General features: G+C 49.5%; 1 protein-coding gene across 4 annotated transcripts; it reads right to left on the reverse strand.

Annotated features, from left to right (window-relative positions):
• Positions 1-126: 126 nt before the first annotated feature.
• LOC125718332 (microtubule-associated serine/threonine-protein kinase 1-like) lies at positions 127-27,809 on the reverse strand. 4 transcript variants are annotated; one of them, XM_048992117.1, is made up of 28 exons: positions 27,370-27,394; positions 26,579-26,820; positions 23,114-23,145; positions 17,037-17,125; positions 16,867-16,942; positions 16,705-16,777; positions 15,500-15,660; positions 15,274-15,349; positions 14,709-14,918; positions 14,510-14,611; positions 13,644-13,776; positions 13,107-13,171; positions 12,705-12,781; positions 12,237-12,445; positions 11,664-11,802; positions 11,117-11,249; positions 10,126-10,291; positions 9,825-9,926; positions 9,604-9,726; positions 9,310-9,419; positions 8,272-8,441; positions 7,003-7,256; positions 6,597-6,788; positions 6,225-6,454; positions 4,794-4,916; positions 4,559-4,695; positions 4,257-4,444; positions 127-3,878 (listed from the first exon to the last, which is right to left on the reverse strand). In XM_048992117.1, the coding sequence occupies exons 2-28, from the start codon at positions 26,615-26,617 to the stop codon at positions 2,314-2,316; spliced, it is 4,974 nt and encodes a 1,657-aa protein (XP_048848074.1). In that variant the 5' UTR covers positions 26,618-26,820; positions 27,370-27,394; the 3' UTR covers positions 127-2,313. The 4 variants fall into 4 exon arrangements, with proteins under 4 accessions (XP_048848074.1, XP_048848076.1, XP_048848075.1 ...); XM_048992119.1 differs by having other exon boundaries at positions 23,114-23,142; positions 26,579-27,809; XM_048992118.1 differs by having other exon boundaries at positions 16,867-16,938; positions 17,033-17,125; positions 26,579-27,809.
• Between the last annotated feature and the right edge of the window lie 20 nt (positions 27,810-27,829).

Raw genomic sequence — 27,829 nt, forward strand, 5'->3', positions numbered from 1 at the left:
AAAGCAAGAGTTGTATAAATGAACGAATATCAAATGTAGCCATTTATAAATCCTAAAATCATAAGTGCCTCAATACCGTGGTGACTGACGTATGAATATGGAGAAATGACACAGGTTTCTGTCATTTTATCCGATTTTTATTACATTTTACTGCACATAGTGAACTCTCTGTATCGTATTCACAATAAGCACAATAACAGTGCCATGAAAACATACAAGCGTAAAATGATTCTACTGAGACAGCCGGTGGGAAAACGCCACCCACAGCACGCAAAAATGTAGACGGAAAACCAGAAATGGCAGCCTTTCACCAGCACTGCAGCGATAGATAATACAGTGTGAAAAATGCCCCAGACTTCATAAAGATACATACATGAATGTGTCAGATAAAGTGCATTTAAAACTTTTTAAAATAAAAAACAGACGCACATCACAATTATGAGGCTTCGAGCTGCTTACAAATGTGAGCTACACAGTTTTAGCGGTAAAGTGAAGCATTTCGTCCCTCTCCACAGGACAGTGTATTACCTGCTCTACTCAGGACAACCACAGTTTCAGTTCACCAATATCACACTAATATTCATGACCCATCGATAAAAAATAAATAATAATTTATTTTTACAGCATTAAAATATGTGGTTTTTTTCAATCTGTGAAGTTGCTGCCTTATGAAAATAAAACCAGAAAGCAGCTATGAGAAATCATAACAAACACAGCAAAACGAAACACACTGACGTGCTCCGAGCACAAGTCTTCAGCTCTTGACTCTGCTTTGTGTGATGGGAGTAATGACAGGTCTATCCAAAGGACACGCTTTGCTTTAAAGGGCGTTATTTACCACTAGAGGGCAGTAAGTCATAGATAAGCAACGGAAAAGGCCAACATTTACCACAGGAAAAATAACCTGAAGCTAACTAGTCAAAAGACCTTTGCATATTATTACGCATATTGTAAACAGCACTTGACTAAAACACTGACACTAAACTTCAGACATCTCATATATGGAAAGTGTTTTGCATACAACTGAGGACAAAAACAGTTTTAAGCCAGTCAGTATTTCTTTTGTTTTTGCACACAATGGTTAGAGCGAATTCTAATAACAAAGCTATGTGAGACCATGTTCTCTTACAGAAATATTTTTGGTGCTTGTCCCGTCGAAGATATTCACCTTTCACCTTTTCTAGAATTTCAAGCAACTCCATTTCAAAGCCTACAGACTTTCAACGCTTTCGTTGTATGGATAGTTCATTATACAAAGATTCATAGTAATTCATTACCGTAACATTCACAAAGGAGAAAGGGCTTGACATTTCCTTTCTGTAACCTCCACTGTAACCTCCACTGTAGCCTCCACTGTAACCTCCACTGTAACCTCCACCAAACCACGTTCTTTATTTGCACGAATCCAGATTTAGCCCTTGGAGACGCACGGTCACCCAAATTCTGGAGTTAAAATGTCTCACATCTACAGAAAAGTCTGAAGTGAATCACATACCAGAACAAAACTCTACAAAGGTCAAATACTTTATTAACAGCTTTGAGTCGATCTTTTTAAAAACTCTACGCAGATATCACGCTAGTATCCCTGACATTTCTGTCGTACGCTTTGAACTTTGGAATTAGGAATAGTTATGTGGCATTTCTTTTTTCTAAAGAAAATATAGCAGATTAATCCAAAATGACTGATATGTAAAGTAGTGATTAATTATCCACTGCCGTCCAAGATAGACGAGTTAAACCAAGATGTCCACAGGTTGCGACCTCCTAGGGCCCTAGTGCAAGCCCAGCCCTGTAAGCACACTCTAACACACCACTAGGCAACACCACTGCAACACTGCCCTGCCTGCTATATAAACTATGACCTTCAGCCAGTCAAAAGCAACAGGCAGGGGTCACATGGGAAGCTTTCCACCAATCAGATTCCGCCTCCCAAAAATGGGTCACTCCCCAGTTCCACAGACACTTCGATTCTCTGCTAGAATTTGGCTTTAACTAGAAGCATAAACGGAAGGTTTTGCTGCCAACCGGCAACTTTCATATTTGTCTGCATCATAGGTCTACGTAATGGTGTGAATGACGCAGTATTAAGAAGCACCTTGACAGTTGGGTTTTGGCTACTTGTTTCGGTATACATTTATTTACACTTTGCATTTTATTGTTAAGTTACATTTTTTTCCCCTTGACTGGAATGTTTAAGGGTTTAAAATTGTGCTGTTCTGTGATTGGTTCTCAGTAAACCACGCCCCTGAACACGCCCTCAAAGCACTTGGCCAATCCGCTGGCACTCACAGGTGCAGCTTAGAGGAGCTGTGGTCAGTGTTGGAGATGCTGAGCGGCGCCACCTGGGCCTGCCATCACTGCGGGATCAGCCAGCGGACCCTCGGAGGAAGCCCCCGCCTTACCTGCAGGGCTGGCCCTGCTCCCGCCCAACGCCTTCGGGCTCTCTATTCCCAGGGCTGCCTCCTGAGTGCCAGGCTCCAGCACAGTTTTTACCATGCTGGCTGTGTGGGTTGCAGAGCTGGCCTTGGCACAGGGGGAGACAGGCTGGGAGGAGCAGGAAGACATATTGCGCTCCTCTGCCACCTCTGGAACTGGGCCCGAGCCCTTGTCCCTGTTCAGCTTGGCTGACGCCAGTGCAAGAGACGAGCCTGGAGCTACAGCTGGACCAGAGGCTACATGGGTGGTGCTTTTAACCCTGGTTTCTGCGTCAGAGTTACTGACATGTAGGTTTTCATTTTTAGTGCTCTCCGCCAGTCTGGCTTCAGCCCTGTCCTTTGTGGAGACCGGCCCTGTCATATCTGACACTTTACAGTTACCAGGACCTCCTTTCCTGGCTGCATCCCCCTGCAGGCTGGACCCTGTGGACTCCATTAATCTGCCAGCCCCCTGCTTCGTCTCTTTCTGCTCCTCCGTCTTTCCTGGCTTGCGGGCTGGGAGGGTCTCCTGTAGCTGGTCCCACTGCTTGTGGTCTAAGGTGGCCACACTCTGGACCAGGCCGGGTGCCACAAGCTTCTCTGAGGTGTTTGAGACTGGAAGGTTCAGGTCCACAGGCTTATTGACAGGGGTGGATCTCTGACACACCACTAGGGGGAGCACTGTTTGGCCAGTCAGGGACTCCGCTGTCACTGGGGGCATACAGCCAGGCAGGGCCTGGGCGAACTGAACCCCCTCAGTGAGTTTTTCTGGCTCTGTCTTGGTGCGCCCCTCCTCTGGTTCTTTTCTCAATCTCTCCATTTCTGCCAGCAGGACTTCGTGGCTCAGAGGTGACTCCTGCCTCCCTAATTTCCGCATGGGCTTGGGAGGGGCTGCCTTCTGGGTGGTCGGACCTGGGGTGGAGGTGGCAGGACCCTCAGCCTCCGTCTCCAGCAGGCTCTGCAGGGGCAGCTCAGTGTGAAAGGGCTCCTTGCGGTGCTCCGGGTGTAGGGACTCCAGGCCGTGCTTGCGTCCACCCATTCCTGTGGCCCCGCCCATTCCAGAGACTCCACCCACTTTCTTGTCCTGGGAGCAAGGGAAGGGCGGGGCTACTTTCTCGGCAGACTGAACGCGCTTCAGCAGTGGGGAGCGGGGCGGCTCGGCACTCCTGGGCCGCGGACGGGCCACCGGAGGTGAGGAGTGCAGCTTGGCCGGGAAGGCCTGCGTGGTGTTGGAGCTGCCCACCAAGTGGCCGGGCAGTGGCGGTGGCGGCGAGCAGGCAGTGGGCGAGGGCGTGTGCGCCAGTGGCGACAGTGGGATGTTGCCGGCGGACTTGCAGCGGGCCGAGCGGTACTGCCGGTGCAGCTTGGGCGACAGGCCGTGCAGCGAGCTGGGCCGCGCGTGCTGGGACGCCGCTGGAGAGTTGGGCGTGCTGGAGGATGGGGAGCTGCTCTGGGAGGAGGTGCCTAGGAGGAGGAGGGAGACAGGCGGAGTGAAGGAGGCCATTCTGTATCGATTTCAGTGGCAAACAAGTATGGTGTGGAAAACTGTCTCAACTGGTGTGTAGTCATGGAACAGTGCATGAAGGCACTGTGCTACTGCTACTGCAATTTGCTGCATTTAATATCCATCCATCCATCTTCTGTAACCACTTGTCCTGTACAGGATTGTGGGGGTTTAGAGCTGTCCTAGAAGCTATGGGCGTAATGCAGGAAATAACGCAGGAGGGGGTGCCGACCCATCTCAGGGTACACAGTACAAAAGAGAACATTAAATTCGAACAGTAAGAGGAAATGTGTGACCAATCAGGTGTTGGGGCCTGAGGCAGAGGGGGACGGCCTCACCTAGGTAGGCGGAGTCAGGGGTGGAGCGGAAGCTCTGAGTGGGCGAGCGGGCAGACAGGCCATGCGTGGGCGAGCCGGGGAGGCTGTCACTGGAGGACAAGGAGCGGTTGAGGGAAGACAGACTGTGGCTGGTGTGCAGCAGGTTGGCCTGCTTAGTGATCTTCCGGAACAGAGAGTTGCGCTTTTTACTATGGGGAAAATGGGGCGAGAAAGAGAAGGGCGATGGAGCAGGTGAATGAAGATCAGACTGACTGAAAGGAGCACGGACGGGATTTGAAGGCTGTGACACAGCTGGCTCTCACCTCTCCTGCCCCTCCTTGGACGTGGCTCTCTTGCTGCATCGCGCCATCTTGGACTTGTAGCTGGATCTGCGGGCGGGTCCTATCTTGATGGAGGTGTTCTCAAAGGGCGTGGTGGTAACCATCACCTTGTTCCCGCTCTGAGGAGAAGCGGCATTTACTACAGGCTTGAACAGCATTTACTACAGGCTTGAGTTCGCTTAAAAAAAAAAAAAAAAAGGCCCTAACCCTCCCCTACCTTCAAAATGAGCTCCACGACTTCTGTGTGGACCAATCCGTGGACAGACTCGCCGTTCACATGCGTGATGAGGTCACCGGCACAGAGGCCTGCCTCCTGGGCGGGGCCACCGTCCTCCACATGCTGTGATTGGGCAAAAAAAAAAACTCCTCCTCATTGTCGGCTCAGACAAAAATGGACACGCAAGTGCCAGACCAGAGTAGTACAGGTTACTTTGGGACTGCTTTATAAAGTAAGGTGACCCACTGGACAGAGCGGAGTGCAGTCAGGGCTACTGGTAAGCAGAGGGTTAGAGAAGAGTGAATGAAGGAGCTGATCTACAGATGGCGTGGTAGAGGACTGCACTTCACACACACACACACACACACACACACACACACAAACACACACACACACACACACACACGTTGGGTAAACATATCTTTATGAAGACCGCTCATTCATTTCTATGGGAAAAATGCTAACACTAACTATGACAACCTTAACCCCCACCCAGCCCTAACCATAAGTAACCAAGCAAAATACAACAGCTTTTGCACTTTTATTTTATTCATTGCAGTCACAAATTTGCCCTTATGGGGACCAGGAAAAAAAATGGGTATTCATCACGTTGTGTCCCCATAAGGTAAGGTATACCTGCTTGGACACACACACACACACACACACACACACACACACACACACACACACACACACACACACACACACACACACACAAAATCGCACACACGCACACGCATGCACGCACGCACGCACGCACGCACGCACGCACGCACACGCACGCACGCACGCACACGCACGCACGCGCACACACACACACGCACGCACTACTTTCTGACCTCTATATTTTTAGTATTCCTGGTGGTGGCAGAGCAGTCAGTTGACCTTGGACCCCCCAGGATTTTCCCTTATTACTATATAAAAATACGTAGTTTTGTTTTCCTCTGTTTTCTTGCCCCAGAATGAATGGCTACTGTTTACTATTGTTATTCTAAACTACTCTATGTCAGTTAATTTCATAATTTTTTAGACCTTTAAGTGCTTTTAAGGGAAACAGCACTATACATAAATAAACTGAAGTGAATTCACCTATTCTTTGTAACTGGGGAATTAAATAATCCAAACAATGGCTTTAAATCAACTTGTTGAATGTTAAAACAAATAGCTGCATGACCTGCACACTGGTTCACGGCCCATATGTCACTTTTGTGGGTCATAGAGCAGGTCAGCCAGCACCCCACTAGCAGCTGAGGTTAAGGGCCCATCGGTGATACTCTGTCAACTATGAGACTTGAACCAACAACTTTCTGTACATGGTCACAGATCCGTAAAAAACGCTGAGCAGCATCCTGCCTATTTAGGGCTGGTGTTCCAGCATTAATATAAAGGCAGAGGCGTATCTGCGAGTCCCGGAGGCGGCCCGACTCTCACCCAGACCATGTGGTGCACGCTGTAGACGTCGCTGTCGCCCATGTAGACGCGGATGGCGCGCAGCGTGAAGCCGTACTTCTTGCCCGAGCGGTGGATGGTGATGGGTGAACGTGGCGCGCTGACAGCCGGGCAGCAGTCGCGGCTGGGGGAGGAGTCCCGCGATGACGGGTTGGAGGACAGTGAGCGAGGGGACATGGGACTGGCCAGTGGGGATGTTCCATGTGGCTCCACTGAGGGAGTGACAAAAGTAAGGAACAAATAAACAACAAACACAAAATTCAGGCAAACAGGCAGGGCTACTGGCTGCATCATTTCCTGTGTGCCTGTGTCTGTAAAGCCCCCTGGGAGCCTGACTTTCTGTGTTGGCCCTACCTGAGGGGATGATGACAGACAGGGCTGTGGCCGAGGCTGACTTGATAACCTTGCCCCCGGCCCGCTGGCCCGGCCTCTCGCCATCTCCCAGCAGCGGCTGCCGCGTGTGACGCAGGACAAGGTCCCTGGGGCCCCCCCCAGCCGCAGCAGCGACTGCCGGACCTGCCGATTCTCCAGCTGTCCTCATAATGTCTAGAAAACCAGGAGGCCATGGATAATAAAACAGACATAACATGAAACTTTCATTATTTTTCTTGAACCCCAGCAAGAGGCTAATTGTCTCACTTGCATTATAATTTATACTTTATTTATACAGCTATTTGGTTTTGCTGTCTTCGTTGTGTGCAATAAATTGCTTCTTCTCTTCCTCTCCACCTTCTTTCCTCTTCCTCCCCAGAGCTCTCACCTCCCACGGCACCCCCGACGTCCTCCTTTAGGGGGGCACTCTGTTCGGCCTGAGCGGTGGAGGTGGCCACTACCCCCTCGAAGGACTTTCCCCTGGTCTTAACCGGATGCTGGCGAGGCTGTTGCTCAGGGTCACCCTCCAGTGGTGAGGACAGGCGGTGCGTGTCCATGAGGGCCGAGAAGCGGCGGCGGGCACCAAGCGGAGGGCTGGAGTCACTCTCCATGTAGGACAGCTCGGAGCAGGACAGGCGCTTCCTGATAATCGAGAAGGACACAAGTGTTATGGGACATCAGGCATATAATAAACCGCGTATATATACACATGAAAAACAGTCCCCGCGACGCTAACCAAGATAAGCGGTTAGAAGATGGATGGATGAATGAGTAATCTATAACAGTAATAACCGCAGTGACAGCCTCAGTCTCTCATACGTTATTCGCAACATTTGCACAAGTTTGTTAATTGTTTCCCCGTCACCTTCGGTTGCCAAATCTTCAGTTTCTCAGCTGTTGACTTAGAAGCAGCGACGGCCAAACGAAGCTTCGTGAACCACTTTCCATATTTCTGATTCCCACTAGATGGCGCTCTTGGTTTGCGTTGAAGCATAAATTGAGCCATTTTTTAATAGAGAACATCATCTAGTGGTGTCAGAAGATACAGCAATTGGTTCATGAAGCTTCATTTGGCCATCAATACCTACAGCAATTTATAGTATCTTCTGTGATCTGCCTGAAGGAAAAGGCATCCCCTAAGGGCTGTAGGTCACCTCACCCATGACCCTGTACTGGACAAGTGCTTGGAAGATGGATGGATGGATGGATGGATGGATAATAGGGTAACACATTAATTAAGGGGGCACAAATAGTCAGTAGTAACTCAGTTAGTACTGCACAAATATAGTAGGTACTTGAGAAAAAAGATGCGTCACAATGCAGTAATAATGGACAAACACAAGATCAGTATTTTACTTGTGTTATTCGTGACTTGTTCCTTCAGTAATTCATAAACATTTACAGAATTAACAGATATAGTAACTGCTTCAGGTAAAACATGTTGCGATTCATTAATGTCGAATGAACATGAGATCAGTATGTAAGTAATACTTAGTTTGTGGTTAATTAATACATAAGTAATCACATAATACTATATTATTTGTGCCCCCTCAAGCAAAGTGTTACTAATCATAAGTCACATTCTCCTCAGAATTCTTCCAAGGGGAGCCAATAGGAGTATAAGCACCATGTGCTGCCGCAGGGATGCCGTACTCACATGTCGGGAGAGCCAACCCTCCAGCTGCGGTCACGCAACCCCAGGGCGCTAAGGCTGCCCAGACTCTCTCTCTTGGGCCGCCGGTCCTCCTGAGGGCCCTTGCGTTCCCGCCTGGTCACCGTGGCCAGCTTTGGTTCCAGCTGTGACAGGTGCTCCATGCTGCTGTACACCTGCGCCCCCGAGACATATACTTGCACTGTCACTATGGCCCCTTTTGAAGAACGCACACTATCACCCATGGTTCTTGTGCTGCTAGCTACCTTCTACCCACAATGCTCTGGTCCTCATTCATCATCTTTCTTCCCAGGTCTTAACTTATTTAGCTGTTTTCTCTGTAAACCACTATGCCTTTCCTCGTTCTGAATTTGACTCGCTGCCTGTGAATGCCTGCATGTGGGTATGGGGTCAGTAAGGGGTGTTTATAGACCCGAAAACAGAAGAACCATGTAAAATGACAATGACGTCAACAACCTGTCGTCACTGCAGGAATCTGGATCTCCCTTAATTCTGCCTGCTTCATTTGTATCTGTTTTCAAAGCTCCACTGTAGTGTGATGTGAGGAACTCAAGGCCAAGTTTACTTTGAAGAAGGTACTTGTTGTGAAGAAGATGGTGGGAGGCGAGGTCAGGACTGGAGTAAATGACAACAGTGATGGGAAGGACTTAAATAAACTACTAATTAACCCAGAGTGAGAGTTAGTTTAAGTTGTGAATCTGACACATTTAAGGTGATGTGATTGGTTACTGCTATTATAGCACAGGGTGAGAAATAAGGCGATGTGATTGGTTACTGTTACATTGACTGAGGGAAAAAAACTGGGCCGTTATTTTAGCAGTGTCGGGGTTTTTTGGGGGAACTGCGTGATGCAGAGATGGTCTGATAGCTGTATGTAAACTATGATCGGCATAATGTTCTGCATGTCCTCCATATTTCTCCAAGGCCTCAAACCTCTGAATAGTCATGGATGTCCCACACAGTCCAAAGAGAAACATGTGAAGTGATTCAGAGAGCCCGTGCACAGAGGCTGAGGAGGCTGACCTTGCTGAACCGGGGGGAGCAGGATGAAAACTGTCGGATCTCCACCGGCTCATCGTCGTTGGTGTCGTCCTCATCGTACGAGTTGATGTGATGGTAGCGTTCCGACCGCGCTGGTCGTGAGAATTTCAGGGGGCCAAAAATGTTGAGGAAAAGGGCAACAAAGAAAATTGAGAATTTGAATGGAGAGAATACGGCTAACCGCTAATTAAGCCTTTTATTGTTTGCTCTTCTGAAGAGCTTCAGCGTGTATGACACCACCTGCACTGAAAGGGGGCACTGAAAGGGAATACTCACAGTCAAAGTAGCTGGTGTCCTCCTCTGATTCTAAGTGAGGAATGAACTCTGCCTTCTGTCTTAGCAGACTGTTCCAGTCCAGCTCGGAGAAGAACGAGTGCTGCTTCACCTCAGCAGCACCAGCTAGTGACAGAAGAGGAAAAAAATCTCACTTGTAGCAAGTACCACTTTTCTGGGGAAATGCGCCAATAGGATGAAGAGCTTGTGAGAGCTCGGCTCACCTGTGCCCAGCCGAATCAATGGGTTGGTCTGCAGAAGAGCTGAAATGAGGCTTTGGGAATCAGCAGGAAGAGCCTCTTCCCCGTCGGGCCAGGCAATGGCATCTGAGCACATGGACAGACATGGAGAGGAGCAGGGATGCGGAGGATGATGAGAAATGAAAGAACAACTGGATGAGTTACGGAATGATATCAGTTATTGATGAGAACGATATCGATCGTGGGACTAGTAGAGGCTTGGATAATAATGACGAATGACGTCACAACGAGGAATGACATCACACTCCCAGCCCACACCCCTTACCTGTGATCACTTGTCCGAAGAGCTCCTCAGGGGTGTCGCCGAAAAAGGGCACGCAGCCCACCAGGAACTCATACAGGATGATACCCATAGCCCACCAGTCCACTGGCTTGCCATAGCCCTGCCGAAGGATCACCTCTGGGGCAATGTACTCCGGGGTGCCACACACCTGAGAGGTCAAAGTTCACTGCTCATATGCAAGACAGATGAACAGTCATGGAACAAGAACTACAAAGATGGCGCTGACTGTGTTAGGCAATGTGACTAGCCAATCCATGGAGGTAAGCAGACCGCCTGCTGAATTGATGTAAACAGTAAATTACTCAAAGAATGACGGGATTGTTACACTGGCTGCTATCTCCACGCATGGCAGGTTACTCAGTGGTGTGATAAGCCAGTGGACAAGCCACGGAGCAGCAGACATGAACAGGACTGCGTAGCCCACCCCGACACAAATACGTCCCCCCACCACCCCCACGGAGGATTGCTGCCAATTACGTTTCTGTGCTGCAGAACCTTTAGTCAGAGCCCAGAGATCACAGTGGAGACACGGGGGCGCTCGCAGCAGGCCGAGATCGTTACCATGGTGGCATGGGGCCCAGGAGGCCGAGATGCTCACTGTGGGGGGGGGGGATTCTTTAAGGGACTGCCTCGAAATAAACCATGAAAGGGGCTCAGCTGGTTTTCATGTGCAGATGGGAGGGAGTTCATTAAACGGGGGCAGATGGCTGGGCTGAAAAGGAACCATCGGCAGATAATAACTGCACATCTAATTGGACGCACGGACACAAACAAACACATTACAAAACCCATCCCCAAAGTAAGGGCTTTTCCCATTGCGTCAGAATGAAATAGCCAGTTGGTTTTCAGCCTGGAGTTGGCTAGGTGGTCTGAAGCCGGCTGTGATTGGCTGTGTGCAGCTCAGCAAGCTCAACAAAGAACAAAGTGTAAAAACTCTCAAGGACAGGTGATCCCTGCAGAGGAAATGGGTCACCTGCTTGTCCAGGAACTCGCGGGTGTCCTTCTCGATGTGCTCCTCATACAGGTTGGTGGTCAGGTTCATCAGACCGATCTTGGACAGGCCAAAGTCTGTGAGCTTGATGTGGCCCATGGCTGTGATCAGCAGGCTAGGGAGGGGAAGGCAGGTACTTTCATCTGATGCCAGTCCTCTCTGGCAGACAGAGCCATCACGTTCGTTGCTTATTACAGATCAGGGAAAACATGTTCTCACCGCAAAGCTGTACTGGAGAAGTTGCCAGTTTTTAGACGAACAGATGCGAAGTTGGAGTGGCTCCTTCCATGAATCACATATTTTTATTAAAATATCCAAAAGATTATAATTACATAATAAAGCAAATTCGCTTGGAATTCCTCACCACTTCCCTTTCATCTGTCCGTCTTTTCCCACTTATCCACCACAGACTACAGGGAGTCTGGAGCCTATCCCAGGCACCAGGCAGGGGAACATCCTGGATGGGGTGTGTTTGGATGTGTCATCTTCCAATTTTAGACATTCTAATTCCCCAGCAGGGGAGTCTTACTTGTCTGGCTTGAGGTCGCGATGCACTATGCCGTAGTTGTGAATGTACTCCAGTGCCAGGACGGTCTCTGCGAAGTACATGCGTGCCATCTCCACAGGCAGGGCGCCGATGTTCTTCAGCAGAGTGGCACAATCTCCGCCTGGCCGGACACACTCGCATGTCAGCGTGGAGAAACCTCACGTCCCAATCTCCTTTTTAGCATGTTAATGAACAGCTAGAAGTACTGAGCTACAATATGCTGATTCAAAATATGATATGAAGCTCGATTAAACATCACTCTCCTCTGCTTCCAACATCAAGAACAACACTGCTAGCTGATGATATAACCCAGCTTTAATAGGGCTTCTCCTTCCACACAAGCCTAAGCCCTTATCCTGCATAGATTATTATTGAAAGACCCACCCACATAAGCTGAAATAATTTCTTTCCACCAAAAAAGCCATCGCATATAAGCTGAAGCCCCACCCTAAACCATCCGTTTGAACCAGAAGCTCCTCCTACACAAGTCAAAGTCCCACCCCAAACAGCTTGTTCTGCCCCCCCCCCCCCCCCCACCCGTGCTATATCACTCACCCTCTACATACTCCATGACCATGCAGAGGTGGCGGCGTGTCTCAAAGGAGCAGAACATGCCAACCACAAAGGGGTTCTCCGCAAAGGTCAGGATGTCCCTCTCCACGAAGGCCTGTTGGATCTGGTTCCTCAGGATCAGGTTTTGCTTGTTGATCTTCTTCATGGCAAAGCGCTGCCGTGTGTCCAGGTGTCGGACCAGGTACACGGCTCTAGGCAAGAAGAAGAATGGAGGTGGAGAGGTACTGGTCTCAGAGACGTTGGTGAACCTTGGAGTGGTATAATATTGCAATGCTGTATATCGATTGGACCAACCGTTAAATTACACACCACCAATCATCTAGAGCACAAGTAGACAAGTCAATGAATAATGTGCTGGCAGGTCCATGTTTCCAGTTTGAATGGATGAAGAACTCATGGATGTGAGGCAGGAGACATGGCTATTGGTCCGTAGTCAGCCAATCCACTTACCCATAGGCACCATGGCTGATCAGTTTGATATTCTGGAAGTCGCTTTCACTGGGTGGCTTAATAGCCTTCATCTTGCCCTGGAGGGATACGCCAGGCAACATTAGTGACCAAGAGGACAATGATTAAAATGCACAGATGGCAGCCTGCCTCCGACAGGCTCCATGGGGGAGGTACGTATCTCGTATCTGCCAGTCGCCTTGACAGCCTCACCAGCCCTATTCCTACAAGCTCATAAGACGGTAAAAGCCTTACGGATCTAATTGGTGGGATTAATCACGTCTTGTTCCCATGCTGATTAGCATCGAATCAATGCAGGGGCAAGCGAGCGAGCAGATGGACTTTGAGAGCTGGACCTTCAGGCAGCTGTGCCTCCCTCAACTTCCAGAAATAAGGAGGTCTCACCTCAGAGTCCTCTGTCTCAGGGGTGTGGGACCCCGCACTGTCGCAGCTTTCAAGGTGAACCATTTCTGGAAGCGAGAAACACAGGAAATGGGTGTGAGTCTCAAGGGACACAAGATGTGGCGTGGTGAAGAGATCCCTCCTCTTCTTCTCGTACCCTTTCCCTCTCATATACTGCCTCTATAGCTATCCTATTACAGGTTACTCTGATATCATTTTGCGCTCAAGGGAAATGTACTTGCACAAAAATGTTCTGAGGGCAGAATGAAAAGTGATTGGTTTTCTCTCTGAACCAATCAGATTGTAGAGGAGGTGGGTCCAAGCAACTAGAGGCGGCAGGACCAACTAATCAGATGTCTTGGTTCCACCTCCTCTAGTTGCTTGGACCCACCTCCTCTATAATCTGATTGGTTATCTCTCTGAACCAATCATTTTCCATTCTGCCCTCCGATCATTTTTGTGTAAGTATAACTCCCACGAGCCTTTTTTTGGGCACCACTGCTGGTCCCATCTCTATCCTATTGGCCATCCTGTCCTCACCCTCCAGGGGATCCCTGGTAAGCCCGAGTTGGCTAATGATGTAGCGGGGGATGTCCGTCTTCATCAGGTGACCCTCTTTGGCGTGATCTTCTGCAGCCTCCAGGAGGTGGTAGAACTCCTCAGGATTGAACTCCTGCCAGGGAAGCCATATAGGGCATGACTCCCCTCATCGCAGAATCAAGCAAACAGCCCCTTTTCACCAGCCTTTAATATAAATTTTGTCAAATGTTTTGTCTGCTTCATACAACCCAAACACAACAGATGGTTAAATCTTAAGGGCCTTTTTACAATTTTTGAAGACCCATATGTTCGTAGGTCAAGATCAGTGGCCTATAAAGAAGACCGTTGACGTGAGCTTGAATACAGTGGACAGAGACTGAGATGCAGCAGGTAACCTTCAACCGGCCTCTGTCTGACTCAAGCACTAACTGCCATTCACAGCAACCGCCTGTCGATACAGAGACTGTTACCGTTCTTGCACAGGCCTTAGGCTTAGCCTAATCATCTAGTACAGTGTTTCCCAATCCGATAAACCAGTGTTTCCCAATCCAGTCCTCTGGGACCCACAGTCCTTCCCTCGGAGCTCCCTGTCAGTCTCCAGTAGGGAGCAAAAATGTCTGTGGGTCCCCAAGGACTGGACTGGGAAACACTGGTCTAATAGCCAGTCCATGCCTTAAGTGACACACACCAAGGAAGCTGGGGATGTAGGGAAAAGAAACTGTTGTTTTCTAAAAAAAAAAAAAAACTTTAGCTTGAAGGGATGGATAATTATCTCCCCGGTAGATGAATGTTTTGATTTAATGATCTGCTATGTTTTCTTGAATAAAGAAAGAAGAAGGGATTTTAACGGTTAGAGTCAGACCTACCAGGCACTCGAGGAGTCTGGCGGGGCGAGAGATGATGATGAGGAGTTTCTTCACCAGCTCTGTGACAAATGTCAGCTCTGAGCTCTCAGAGCGTTCATACGCCTACCAGGGAGGGGCGTAAACAGATGGCGGGAGAATAACTAGTTTGCAGCATTCAGTGCAGACACGGAAAATCGGTCTGTTGTAGCCAAAGACTCACGTCCTGCAGCAGCCTCTCCAGGCTCTCCTGCAGCTCGATAAAGTAGATGCTGGTGATGAGGGCACCACGCGCCTTGGCCAGGCAGTCGCGGGACAGTTCCACAATCTGGTGGTGGATGAAGCTGAGGACCCCGTCAGCCAGGGGCAGCACGTTCTCCGGGGAGTAGGCCTGGATGAAGTCGGCTAAGCGCTCCTCCATCTGTGCCGTGGCCTGAGGCAAGCAGGTAAGCATGCAGACAGACAGGAAAAGGCAGCAATGCAGGCTGTTAGATGTGAAAGGACAGGAGATCGACATCCTGTATGTTCATATGCAAAATTGCTCTCCATCTTCCATCCAGACTGCATAACCTACCACGATAAATGGCCAATAATCAGTGTTACCAGTTGCCTGATGCACTGAATGAATCTGACTCAGGCAGGATGGAAACTCACTCCACCAGTGATGCCTGACTACAATGTCTGGTAGTGTGAGAGCCGCGTCTGTGCATGTCCGTGCGTGGGTGCCCATGCGTGGGCGTGTGTGTGTATGTGCGCGTGCATGCACGCATGCAGAGGTGGCATCTAACCTTAGGGAAGCGGTCCTTGTAGACGTGGTTCATCATCACGATCTCATTATCGAAGCAGGAGGGTGATCGACCGGGGCTGTTGTGGAGAAAGGGAAAGGTAGACTTTGACCTTTGCTGTTGACCAACACTTCTGTTTTACATTGTATTTCTGAAGAATCCCTCATCTTCTTCATCATCATCATCATCATCATCATCATGCGTTTATTTGGAAGAGGCGTGGCCCTACCTGAGGCTACGGGACCGGGGCCTGACGTGGGGAGAGCGGCGCCCCCCGGGGTCATCCGTGATGCTCTCTGTGCTGCCGAAGTGCTTCGAGAGGAAGTGCAACTCGTCCATGGTGGGCTGGAAGGGAAGCTGGTGCAGCCGTTCCTGGGAAGAGCTGGAGGACTGGGGGAGAGAGTTATGGTAGAGGATGAGAAGAAGAAAGAGGTAAGGGGAGAGATTAGGGCAACACGCAGAGCCAATGAGCCCTGAAGATTGACATCATCACTGCAACCCAACCTCCACCAATGGGAGCAAAACATAAAGAGCCAACCGCAAGTTCTTTGTAACTCATGTTAATATGAGACAGGAGTTTGGGTTCTGTCTGCATGCTGCTCTCCCTTATATAATCTCTCCTTCCCCAGACATCACTGAGCCACCCATGTGGTCTCTCGTGGTCTTTAATCATCTCTCCAGCTTAGGTTATACTCTTCTTTTGAACCCCTGCCTCCCTGAAAGCTAGTGGTACAGCCCATATCCGTGGCTGTATTATTTAAGGGAGGATGGCATGAAAGTATGCAGAGAGGGTACTCATTAATGTGGCCCAAACAGGTCTTTGCTCATCCAACTTGTTCTGCACCTAGCAAAATCATTTCTTGTACAAGCAGTTATACTCTCATCTACACTAATTTTATTTAGCAGATACAACATATGTTTTGTTTGAAAAGGCTCGGTCATCTAGTTGCTGGAGCAATTTCAGGATAAGGGCCTTACTCAGGGGCCAAACGATATAATCACGCTGCTGGATTTGAACCAGCAACCTTCCGATCACAGTATCATAACCCACTAAGCCACACATCACCACCTCAAATAGTGGATGGTTCACTGTTCAGGGCTGGTATCAGCCTCATTAAAATGATAGTCACCCTTAAGAACATACCAAATTTACAAATGAGAGAAGGCCATTCGGCCCATCAACCCCGTTTGGAGAGAACTTAACTAATAGCTCAGAGTTGTTAAAATCATATCTAGCTCTGATTTAAAGGAACCCAGGGTTTTAGCTTGCGCTACACTAGCAGAAAGACTATTCCATACTCCAACTACACGCTGTGTAAAAAAGTGCTTCTTCAAATTTGTTTTAAAATGTTCTCCCACTAATTTCCACTTATGGCCACGAGTTCTAGTATTTAAACTAATATATTAAACCTGGGGCGGTCACACAGCCCATACCGTTGAGCTGGGGGTGTTGGTTCCATATCCCGAGGAGGGCAGGGAGGCCAGAGACCATCTCCTGCCATCCGCCCTAAGGAGGAGGAGCAAAGGACACGTCAAATTTGGCCGGGGAATCTCGATCTGGTTACTAACGACATCTGGAAGGATTGCCGATGTTACCTTCTGGAGGAGGCGAAGGAGAAGTGAGCGGGGTTGCTGGGGGTGAAGGTCCGAGGGCTATCCAGAGGACTGCTTCCTGCAAATGACACACACGGGTAGGCGGGGAACAGTGAGAGACAGACAATACGGGTGTCCAATCAGGAGAAAGGCCGCACACCTGCTGTACCTACCAAGATGTCCTGGGAGGGGTGAGTGTGGGCGGGGCAGAGTGGGCGACGTGCTTGTCAGGATCAGGCTCTTCCTGTTACTGGCTCTGCAGCTGAGGGCACAGCGAGATGCAGGGTTTTAATGCGGCGTGCAAATGAGGGGCTTCTCTGTGCAAAGCTCCCAAAATAGCCACGAAGCTACAGCCACGATAAGCTGTTTAACCAAAGCAGAATGGAATGCACGTGCATGATTAAATGCATATTTAACAGGGATCCTCAAGCTTCCCATGCACAGGGCCAAACGTGTCCATGGCAAGATGACTCATCCGTGTCTGCAGCAAAACATCTTGATTGAGAAGAAAAACTACGTAGGTTATGTTTTTGAATTTATGCTTATGTGTGTGGTGTGTGTGTGTGTGTGTGTTTCCTGGCCTTGACGTCCCCGTGAGCTCGGTCGCAGTGCGAGCTTTGCTGTAGGTCTCAGTGTAGCTAGTCTGAGCAGCTGCAGCAGTGGCGAATTTCAATTTCCTCTATGGTGGATCCTAGCTTGCTCCTCACTGGACGAGGCAGTCAGGGTGAGGGGCAAAGTGAAAAGCAATGAAATGGGGAGGGAGGTGTCCACACTGAACCAACCCCCCTCCCGTCGCCGTGCTCATTGCTCTGTCGGGGAAAACACAGTGGTCGGCCTCACGCTGATCCGAATGACATCCTCAGAACTCACCCATGACCACGAGTGCATAACACTCACAACATACACTGCACACACTACATGCACACATACTCACGCCAGACATACACACACACACGCACACACACACACACACACACACACACACATAAACACCACATACTCACACACGCACACTCACATACACACGCACACTCACATACATATGCACACTCATACACATACACACACACACAATCACACCACAGACAAACATACACACTCACATCATCACACACACTCACAACACACACACACTCAGAGAATTCAGCTGTTTCTAATAATTCTCAGCATCCATTAAGGCCAGGAGTGCAGAGTTCTCTGTTGCCCCCAAAGACTAACAAAGTTTGACAAAAACAGTATAAAAAGTTCCGGAATTTTACCCACAAACACTGCTGCCCCCCCCCCCCCCACTCACTTTCCAGCTTGTCTTGCTCATATATCTCACTTATATCACTTACTGCCTCTTGGACAACAACCTCTGAAAGGAGACAGAGCCTAATGCTTGATAATAAAACGAGAGAGAGTGGATGCAGAGCCAAATGCTGTGGGAAAAGACTTCACTTCACTTACAGCAATGCGTAATGAAATGGGCTTCGTGTCAGTGAACCGGCCCGCAGCTGACCGAGGTCAGGGATTCAGCCCGGGAGGGAGCCCAATGAGCTGAAATGCTGAAGGTGAACTCCGTCAGCATCCGGCTGCCTGGCGCCGCACGGCGATCCCGGTTGGGGGGGGGGGCAGCAGCGAGGGAATGTGGTGTCAGGCCTGTGAAATGGCTGCTACGGGGTGCCTCTCTCTCGGTTTATGTGAGGGCAGCTTCCAGGGGGGGTTCAGAGACCAAACACCCCCCGTCAAGGTGTTTGGGGGCTATGAAGGGCAGCTTAGCACTGTGAGCGGATGTGGTGGAGAATCGGCCACGCTGGCTTAAATAGATTAGCGTCTGACACATGTTCTACGCATCTTCTTCAAGAACAACAGTAGTTCACTTCCTGCCACAGGGACTCGCATGGCCCGACCACCTACTGGTGAGCAGGAAACGTATTCCTCTCTGCTGCCCCCTAGCTGTAGGACGTCCTGGCGCCAGAGGACCCCAGTAAGATGATAAGCAAACAGGCAGTGGCAGAAGTGCAAGCGCAGGGATGTCAGGAAGCATATCGGAAGCCGGATGGAAAGCCTGGCTCAGCTGTTTCGTTGCCGCTAAAAAGGATGAAACTGCACTGTGTGTGGTTACTCACATAATCTCAAAAACCTGCTGTCGTGTACAACGCAAAAAAAAAAAAAAAAACAACTATGAAAATAAGAGATTCATTCTGACCTCAAGCCTGCGTGAGGATGACCCCCGGCGAGGTCACCCCAGGGGCTCACTGGCGCACAGGAACCTGCTGGACAGCGCCCCCACCAGGAGCGTGGCAGCAATCTCCAGCCTTTAACTAGCCCCTTTAATTACTTTCCAACATGGTCCTGAATTCAGAGAGCTGGGCGACAATCATCAGTAACTCCTGCTAGTGACTGAAGCATGAGAGGGACGCGGACTGACGACTCGCTGGGGAGTCCATACTTCCTCACAGGTGTCCCGCTGTTACACGGTCCCTTCAGACTGCAATGTCAATGTCTGGGCATGTGGACGCGGGGCGGGTCTGTGAGGTGAGCGGAGGGCTCTCTCCGGAACCGGACACCGCACATGCACACCGGCGTCCCTTGTGCTGAGTCACCACGGCGACCCACTGCTCGCTGGCCAATGGCGCGGTGCCAGGCGCTGAGAGGGCGGGCCCTGACCTTGGCTGGCCTTTCATTGTGTCCCGAGAGGGGCAGGGCCGCTGTGTTCACACCCCCACATGTGTGTGCATCTGCATGCATCTTTCTGCACAGGTGTGCCCTGAAGATAGGGGGCTTCCCCAGTTCATCCAAATATCGACATTTGGCCAGTGGTCACCCTCAGCATCCAGCTTCAGGGATCAAAGCACAGAACCGCTTTTTAAGCCAGATGGAACAATAACAGGATACGTCACCATCACTTCCCACCCCTGGGGGGGAGGGGACAGGCAACAGCCATGGGAAAGGTTGTGCCACAGCAGGGTTGAGTCACATGGCCTCTAGTTGCTAGGCGACACAGGTTGAGGACGACACCAATGATGCTGGAGCCGGTGGGGGCGGATTAAACTAAGAGGGAGAGTAACATCGCAGTAAAAATAGAGTAATGAAGGAGTGAGAAGCGGAGGAGAGGAACAGGAGATGAGTGAGGTGGCCAGCTTCGGGTCCTTCAGGAGCCTCGGGTGACAGGGGCGGTCAGAGGGCACTGGATTAGGTGTAGCCGGGCCCAGGCACGACTCAGAGGTGACACGGTTAAACTGGCCCCATCGCTCACCCCGTGTCGGTCTCACTCCGACTGCGGGCAGCTCGTTAATGATACAGAGTGAGTCTCAAGCCTTTCAGAAACTGATACCGAGCTACGTGCGAGGCTGGGGGGTTGCTGAGGCCACCGGAAGGTCATTAAGCAGAGTCTCCCTCCAGGTGTCGAGAGATGCCTGCCTGCGTCTGTGTAACTGGGCACCGCGTTTGGCACTCAGACACACCCCTGACACACTGCCACACCTTCAGACGACACAACTGAGGGCCTGGATCAGAGGTACAGAGGTATTTTCGACTCTGGGATTCAACCTCACACAGTTGCGGTTGTAAGTCTCTGTACTTACAGGTATTCACAAATTCTCTCAGCCTATAATCTGTGGATTATAAATGTAAAGAACAAAAGCTTACTTTTCATACCGAACTGCATAATGTTATGCATTTTTTTTCCCCCAAGAACTACATGCACACTAACATTAAACTTTGCCCTCAAAGTCTTTCTGTAATGGCGCTTCGGGTTGGTCGTAGGATTGTTTTTTACCCGTTTCCCCGGCAACTGAAAGAGCTGGACGCAAACCGACCTGCAAAACCACGCGCTAAAATACCAGCCACATGTAAAGTCAGAGAGGCAGAGAATTTCAGTCATGATACCCAGAATTCCATGGGGCAGGGGCTGGACAAGCTACTGCTTTGGTTCTGCAAAGTTCAACTTGTGCTGTAGCCTCAGTGATGGGGCAGCCGGTGAGCGATACCAGGCTGGTGTCTCTCTCAGAACCACAGAAGGCCATGCTGGTGGGGGCTACTCGCGTGCATCCGGCTGTTTGTTTTCTGCTCCTGACACACCTGAGCTGCCCCCCCCCCGGAGGACACGGGCTCATCATTCGCCTGCCAGCCCACCCCCCCCCTTCATCACACAAAAGGCTGAAAAACACCAAGGCTTCGAGTGATACACATCCTGCATCGGTCCCCGAGCCCGGTGAACCCCGCACACACGCCGTAAGGCCGCGTCCTCAACCCCGGGGCCACTGCCCCCCCCCCCGCAATGCTTGCCGACTCGCTGATGGCTTCAAGAAAGGCAGTAGTCACGGCAACCACTCCGCCATCGGCCACACCCTGGCCGAGGCGGTCCAGCGGCATTTCCGCAAAAGTCAGGGAACGGTAAGCATCAGAAACACGAGGTGGGAGGGGGGACGGTGGGGGCACAGAGAATGAGACCAAAAGACGGACAGAGAAGGATGGAGAGGAAGACGGAGGCAAAGTGGGCGCCGTGCGGATCATTAGCGCAGTCTTTGTTTACCTTTTGGTGCGGCGAAACATGGTATGGCGGAGGGGGAGGAAGAGGAGGAGAGCTTATGGGGGCGCCACGGAAATGCCGCGCCACTCAGCCGACGAGCGCCGCCGTCTACGTGTCTGTCACCACGAGGGAGCCGCCGCGAGTGTGGCACAAACATCAGCGGGGAGAGAGAGGCAGGAACAGAGCAGAGTGGCTGCCGCCGACTGCATGAAGCAGCCGTGGGGAATCACTGGAGCCAGCCTTAGGGGAGACAGGGAAGTGTGTGTGTGTGTGTGTGTGTGTGTGTTTGGGTGTGTGTGTGTGTGTGTCCACATCTGTGCGTGTGTCTCTGCATGTGTCTGTGTGTGTGTGTAAATGCCAACCCTTGAGGACACAGACCTTTGTAGCGTGGGTAATGCAGATGAAGAAGAGGAGGGGTAGGGAGAGAACTGACAGAGTACCAAAGGGTGAGGAAGACAGCGGGCGACAGTGAGGAAGAGCAATGGGCCCACGACGGGATGGAGAGGCGTGATCTCACGGAGACGCAGACTGAGAGAGAGGGACTGAGGAAAGGCTGCACTCACAGCCACAGGACCGGCAGAAAAGTCTGATTCCTTTAAATGCCATTTGGATACAGGCTTGATTTCGCCAATAAATCAAAACATCTAAAGAGCAGAATCCTAAGAATATTCATTCATTATTTTTCAAAGAAACCCATGGATGAGTCATGATGAGGAAAAGTCCTCCGGTCCCCAGTTAATGATCTACTCAAGTACTGGTGTTCCTTTAATGTACATATGAAACACACAGGCTCTATACGGCTCATTCTCCCTCAACTCGGCTACTCTGTGTAACCGTGACCAAAGGAAGCCACCATCCAGGACCATGGACAGCGACCAGACAGGAGAAAGTGGCCCTCTCACTGTCACACAGAAGCCCCAACTTCAAGTCTCCACCCCGAGCAGATTACTGATGGAGATATATTGCCCTACACCAGGTGTGGGGAACCTGATCCATGGAGGGCCAGTGCGGGTTTTTGGGATGACCTACAGCCAATAAGAGTGGATCCCCAGGACTGGAGTTGAGAGCCACTGCTTTATTATTGGCTGCTTGAGAGGTCATCCAAAAAACCCAGACTCACACCAGCCATCCATGGAACAGGTTCCCCACCCCTGAATCCTAACTAATTTGAATTTCCTCTTTGTTCATTTACACAATCCCATTTTCCCTGATAATCCACTCTATCCATTTCCCATAACTACTCATCCACTACAGGTTGGATGCGCGGTCATGGTGAAGATCCTCAGGAACCATCTGAGAAGCCTCAGGAACCTCAGAAAGCACAGCTGGGCAAGGCAGGAGACACCCGGGATGGGATGCCAGTCCAGCACACAGCACACATTCAGATTAAAGACAATTTAAAGACAACAGATGACCTAAAACAACTACTCTGGAAACTGGTGACCCACGCGCAGACGAAGCTCACAGAGCCAGCACTGGAACCAAACTCACCATCTTGAAGGTGTGAGATCACAGTGATACTCACTGAGTCACTGAGCTGCCCTGGATGAATCAATGATGAATTCAGTAATTACCTGCCAGTGGACACCAGAGTGTTTCACAGACTGAGCCAACACCTGTGCATGACTAGGGGATAAAAGCGAGAAATCTCCAAGCAGTCACCTCAGCCGGGCTAAGGGCTTTCAGAATGCGTCGCTACGCACCCTCGAGAAAGTAAGAAATGGGCGCACTCACCTGCTACTTTTGCGTGGAAGTGGAAGATCCTTCTAGAAAGAGAGCCAAAAAAAAATTAAGATCAGGTTGACTTCTACGTAAGAGCATCAACCATCAACACCAACCCAGACCTGTTGCCCTATTAAGATGAAAGGCAGGTTTGCACTTATGCAGAAACCCACTATCTGTGGAACAGTGACTGTTGGCCCGTTCGCAGATTCAGAGGATGTGAGAAACAGTGCCCCTGCATTAAATACCTCTGCACATGCGGTACTGCAGATGCATAAACTGCAAGTTGCGTTGGACAAATTCATCTGCCGGGGGAAATAATGTAAACGTAGAGTACACCAAAGTTCTCCTATACCCTCAAGCGAGACACTTAATTTAATTGCATCACAAAGACCTTTTCGCTTGCACTGGGAAAAATGTTTTGCTGAGCAAATACACAACGCAGTGTAATGTAATATCCAGACAGGAAGTCTGACATGACAGATCAGCACTGGAGCCCCTGCTCCTTCAGCTCCTGCTCAGTCTCGCGGTGACGTGCAAAAAATATGCCCTGAAGAGAATGTGTGGAAGGAAAAAACATTCAGGTGGGACCTACTGAAGTCTAACTGGTACCAAGAGGTACGAGATGGTGCAAAGAGGGATGAGGAGTAGAGGCTGAATGGGTAACACCAACACGAGGGTGGATTCAGGATCTCGAAGGAGAACGGATGTTCTTAAGTGACCCCACTAGGTCACTGTAGTCCATAATGATGGTCTAAGTTAGTGTTTCCCAACCCAGTCCTTGGGGACCCACAGAGAGTCCACGTTTTTGCTCCTTCCCAGCTCCCAGTAGGCCCTACACAAGACAACGGCGTCATAGTTACGATGCTGGGACATTTTTTAAGCATAGACCAAAACAAGATTGGTGGCTCACATTGATTCATAGTGCCACTCTTCCAGTAGGAAGCTGGGAGGGAGCAAAAATGTGGACCACCGACGGATCCCAGAGGACCGGGTTGGGAAACACTGTGCATCTACACCATGAGTGACATTATGGGATGCCGTAAATCTTTCACCTGACACCAGCTCACTTCTCCCTGGTGGATCTTCTGTACTCTCCCGTCCAAAGTAATTGCTCAGAAATACCTGAAACTATACATTAATCTGAAATGACAGGCTTACAAATCCCGAGGAGAAATAGAATCTCCTGGGCAGGAGATAGAGAGTAGCACAATATCAGGAATTACCCACAAAGGGACCACCTAGCAGCTACCCGGCCATCTGCTTCAGTGCCCCGCTGATGCGCCTTTCCCCGCACGCAGATCCGTTTTCTCTTCCAGCATTTCCTGTCCACATTAGCGGTGCTCGCTTTCAAATGCCTCTTAAAAGGTCTTACAGGCCATGACGAGGGGACGATAGATACATTAACCGCTACCCAGGATGAGCCTGGGTAGAGACTCATGGGTCGATTCCTTAACATTACTGTGTGGAGATAAGGCCCCTAGGGAAGATGTGGTCCTTGGGGGGGGGGGGGGGGGGGAGCAACGCAAACTAGAAGAAACACACTGCAAATGACGTGTTTCTCTCACAGTGGCACTTTTAAATCGGCATGCGCCACCATTCTTGTTTTGGTCTGTGCTTCAAAAACGGCCCTGCACTGTGATTATGACGCCGTCGTGTTGTATAGGCCCATGATGTTGTATAGGCCCATGAAATGGTTGTGAAAGCATGTAACAAAGGCTGGGAAAGCACAATTTGGCAAGGAAATAGGCTTCCACTTGTTGAACATCTGGTGTCTAAAAGGCCTTTATTGCTCCTGTCCAATGGGAACCTCACAATCTTTTTTCTCTTTTAACTGAGTGTAGTGTAAACAACTGAAAGACAGTGTTACCTATGCCTGCACACAGCCCCCCCCGGCTTTCTTTGTCCTCAAAGAAGCCCTGCCCTCTGACCCGAGTTCTCTGGGTGCCCCGTGTGTTGCCATCTGGCACTGAAAAAGGACCCGAATGGGCTTTAAATGGCTTTCATTCAGATCTGTATAGAAACACATCCACAGCCCACCTGCCACCTCTTGGAAGAATAATGCCATTGCTTTGTAATTAGGCTGGCTGTGGTCCTCAAACGTCACAGCCGGCACCCCCACGGTCTCTGAAATCTCCCTGCCCTTTCCTCTGCATATGTGTCATTGTGTTTCTGGCTTGGGAATGAGGAAGGACACTGAGCAGGAAACTGAAGAAGGAGCAAAATATCTCCCCCAAGGACAACGGTGGGAATTTTGGTACCCACAATGCATTTCAGCCCCAGTGTCCCTGCTTTTGATTCCAAGTGTCTCCCCAAGCCTATATGCACCCTGTTCTAAATTCTGGATGATCACACTACAGTGAATAGCGTAAAACAATAAGATCAACAATGCAAGATATATTTACTGGCATAATTCATAAATCTCAGAAGTAAAAACACAGATTAACAACTCTAAGTAACTAAGATTATCAATATCATTGATCTTATATTGAATTAGTTTACTAAAAATTCACTGTAAATTGGACAATCATTGTGCACCTCACACATACACACACACACACGTTTGTATTCTTAATTTTATGGTGACTTTCCATTTATCCATCCATCCATTTTCCAAACTGCTTATCCTACTGGGTCGCGGGGGGTCCGGAGCCTATCCCGGAAGCAATGGGCACGAGGCGACTTTCCATTTATATCTATGGGAAAAACCATAATCCCAGCAATGACAACCGCAACCCCCACCCAGCCATAACCTTAACCATAAGCAAGCAAAATAACAATAAAATACACGACTTTTGATGTTTCAGTTCTTTTGATTACATTCACTATTTTTATAAAATCGATTTCCCCTTAAAGGGACTGAAAAAATTCCCCCCACAGCGTCAGAGGAGCAGGATTTTTTTATCACATTGTGGGTCCTTGCAATGCACTATATACATAACTCTCTCTCTCTCTCTCTCCCATACACACACACACACACACACATAAACACACAGTTTCAGTTACTGTTTGGTTAAACACCAGAATGCCTCAGATGCATGATCTAGGCCATTTTGTATATGGTGTGATCGTTGGTGGTACCATAGGACTTTCACACGCTACAGTATTTTTCGTTTACACGGTATGATGCAACAAACACAAAATACCCAGTCAATGGTTTTTCTGTGGACAAAAGCACCTTGTTTATGAGAGAGGTTAGAGGAGAATGGACAGACTCATTAATACTAACGGCAAGGCCACAAGTGCAACAATAACAGCTCAGTACAAGGTGTGAGCAGAAACGCTTCTTTGAAAGCGTAACTCGTCTACCCTTGAACCGGTTCTGGGAGGAAAAATGGGGTCCTATCCGGTATGTGTACATAATAGAGTTCCAGTGACCGTGTGTATATAGATGGGTGTAAATATCACTTATATTAAGAATTATATGATGCATGCATTTGTAGTTTGACAATAGCACAGCTCATGCAAAGATCTCACCTGCAACCTCCTTCTCCGAATGATCCCCGAGTCGTCCATAGCGAGATCGCGGGCGGACACCTGGAGGAGCGGACCTCGGAGGGTTTATTTATTTCTTTCACGCTACCGGGCCCGGAACCAAAGGCGTCCTGGTGTGACTCTGCGGCACGCACAGACGCCCTGCTGCATCCCAGCAGCGCCGGTACGAGCGATTTCTCAGCCGGACTCAGAGGCGCCCGAGTCGTGGGTGAAAACTACCAAGGCTACCGGATGCCAGGGCGCGCACCCAGAGCAAAAAATAAAAATAACAACAAAGGAGCACTTCCTATTAGAAAGATGGCTGATCTATAATTAACGACTTATAATTTCAGTACAGACCGAAAGCCTGTTAGTGCGGTGAATTAAATACATACCACTCGATGTGCGACCCCCCCCCATGTTTTGTCATCACACATTAGGAAAAAATGTTAACAGTTTCATTCACCAATAACTGGTTTTTAGCTCTTTATGGTATTTAATTCGGTGACACGGCAGTCTTTAATACCACCGTGACTCCCGCTTCGTTCCCCGCCTGGGTGACATTACGTTGCCTCGGATCCCTCCCGTGTGATTCCGCTTCGCTTTCCAATCATTTCGTTCTGCTGCTATTTCCAAATCTATGTCCCACAGATACAACCACTGGTTTACCAAAATACATAAGCAGGCACATTTTATTCCTCTAGAAACCTTAAGTATTCCGTTCTACATTTTTACCTGTGCTCGACCTGGATCAGGATTTTTTCCCACTGAAAACGTAAAGAAAGTCTATTGACCTTACGCCGCAGATTCGTCCATTTCACACTCAGATTTCCTCAGTTGCCAAACTCTCATCAAGCCCGTCCGGGTCTGTTTGTCGTTGTCATTTATAAGACTAAAGCAGAATAATGCTACATATTACAGGCAGAAACGTTTCTACTCAGCTATGTGACCGCATGCATCTATCCTAAGAGAATGACAGAGCAAACGTGTTAACGTGTAACCAGGGGCTTCTCTTCTTGAACAAAAAAAGAGCAAAATGAGATACAGCTGTTATCATGTGTAGCATTACTTGTAAGCCCGTACCAGCCGCCGCGAACTTGAAACTAAATAAAATTTTGATTCTGGATCCAATCCACACAAGTTTTACAGACTAACACTGGTCTTCAATGAGCCGCAGAAAAATATGCATGTCTGTTATTCCCTTCCTAATTCAGGGATGCCTGTCCCTCGACAGTTCCCTATCGTTTTCATTCA

The sequence above is a fragment of the Brienomyrus brachyistius genome, chromosome 22 (assembly GCF_023856365.1).
Source record: "Brienomyrus brachyistius isolate T26 chromosome 22, BBRACH_0.4, whole genome shotgun sequence".
In the NCBI taxonomy this organism is placed as follows: domain Eukaryota; kingdom Metazoa; phylum Chordata; class Actinopteri; order Osteoglossiformes; family Mormyridae; genus Brienomyrus; species Brienomyrus brachyistius.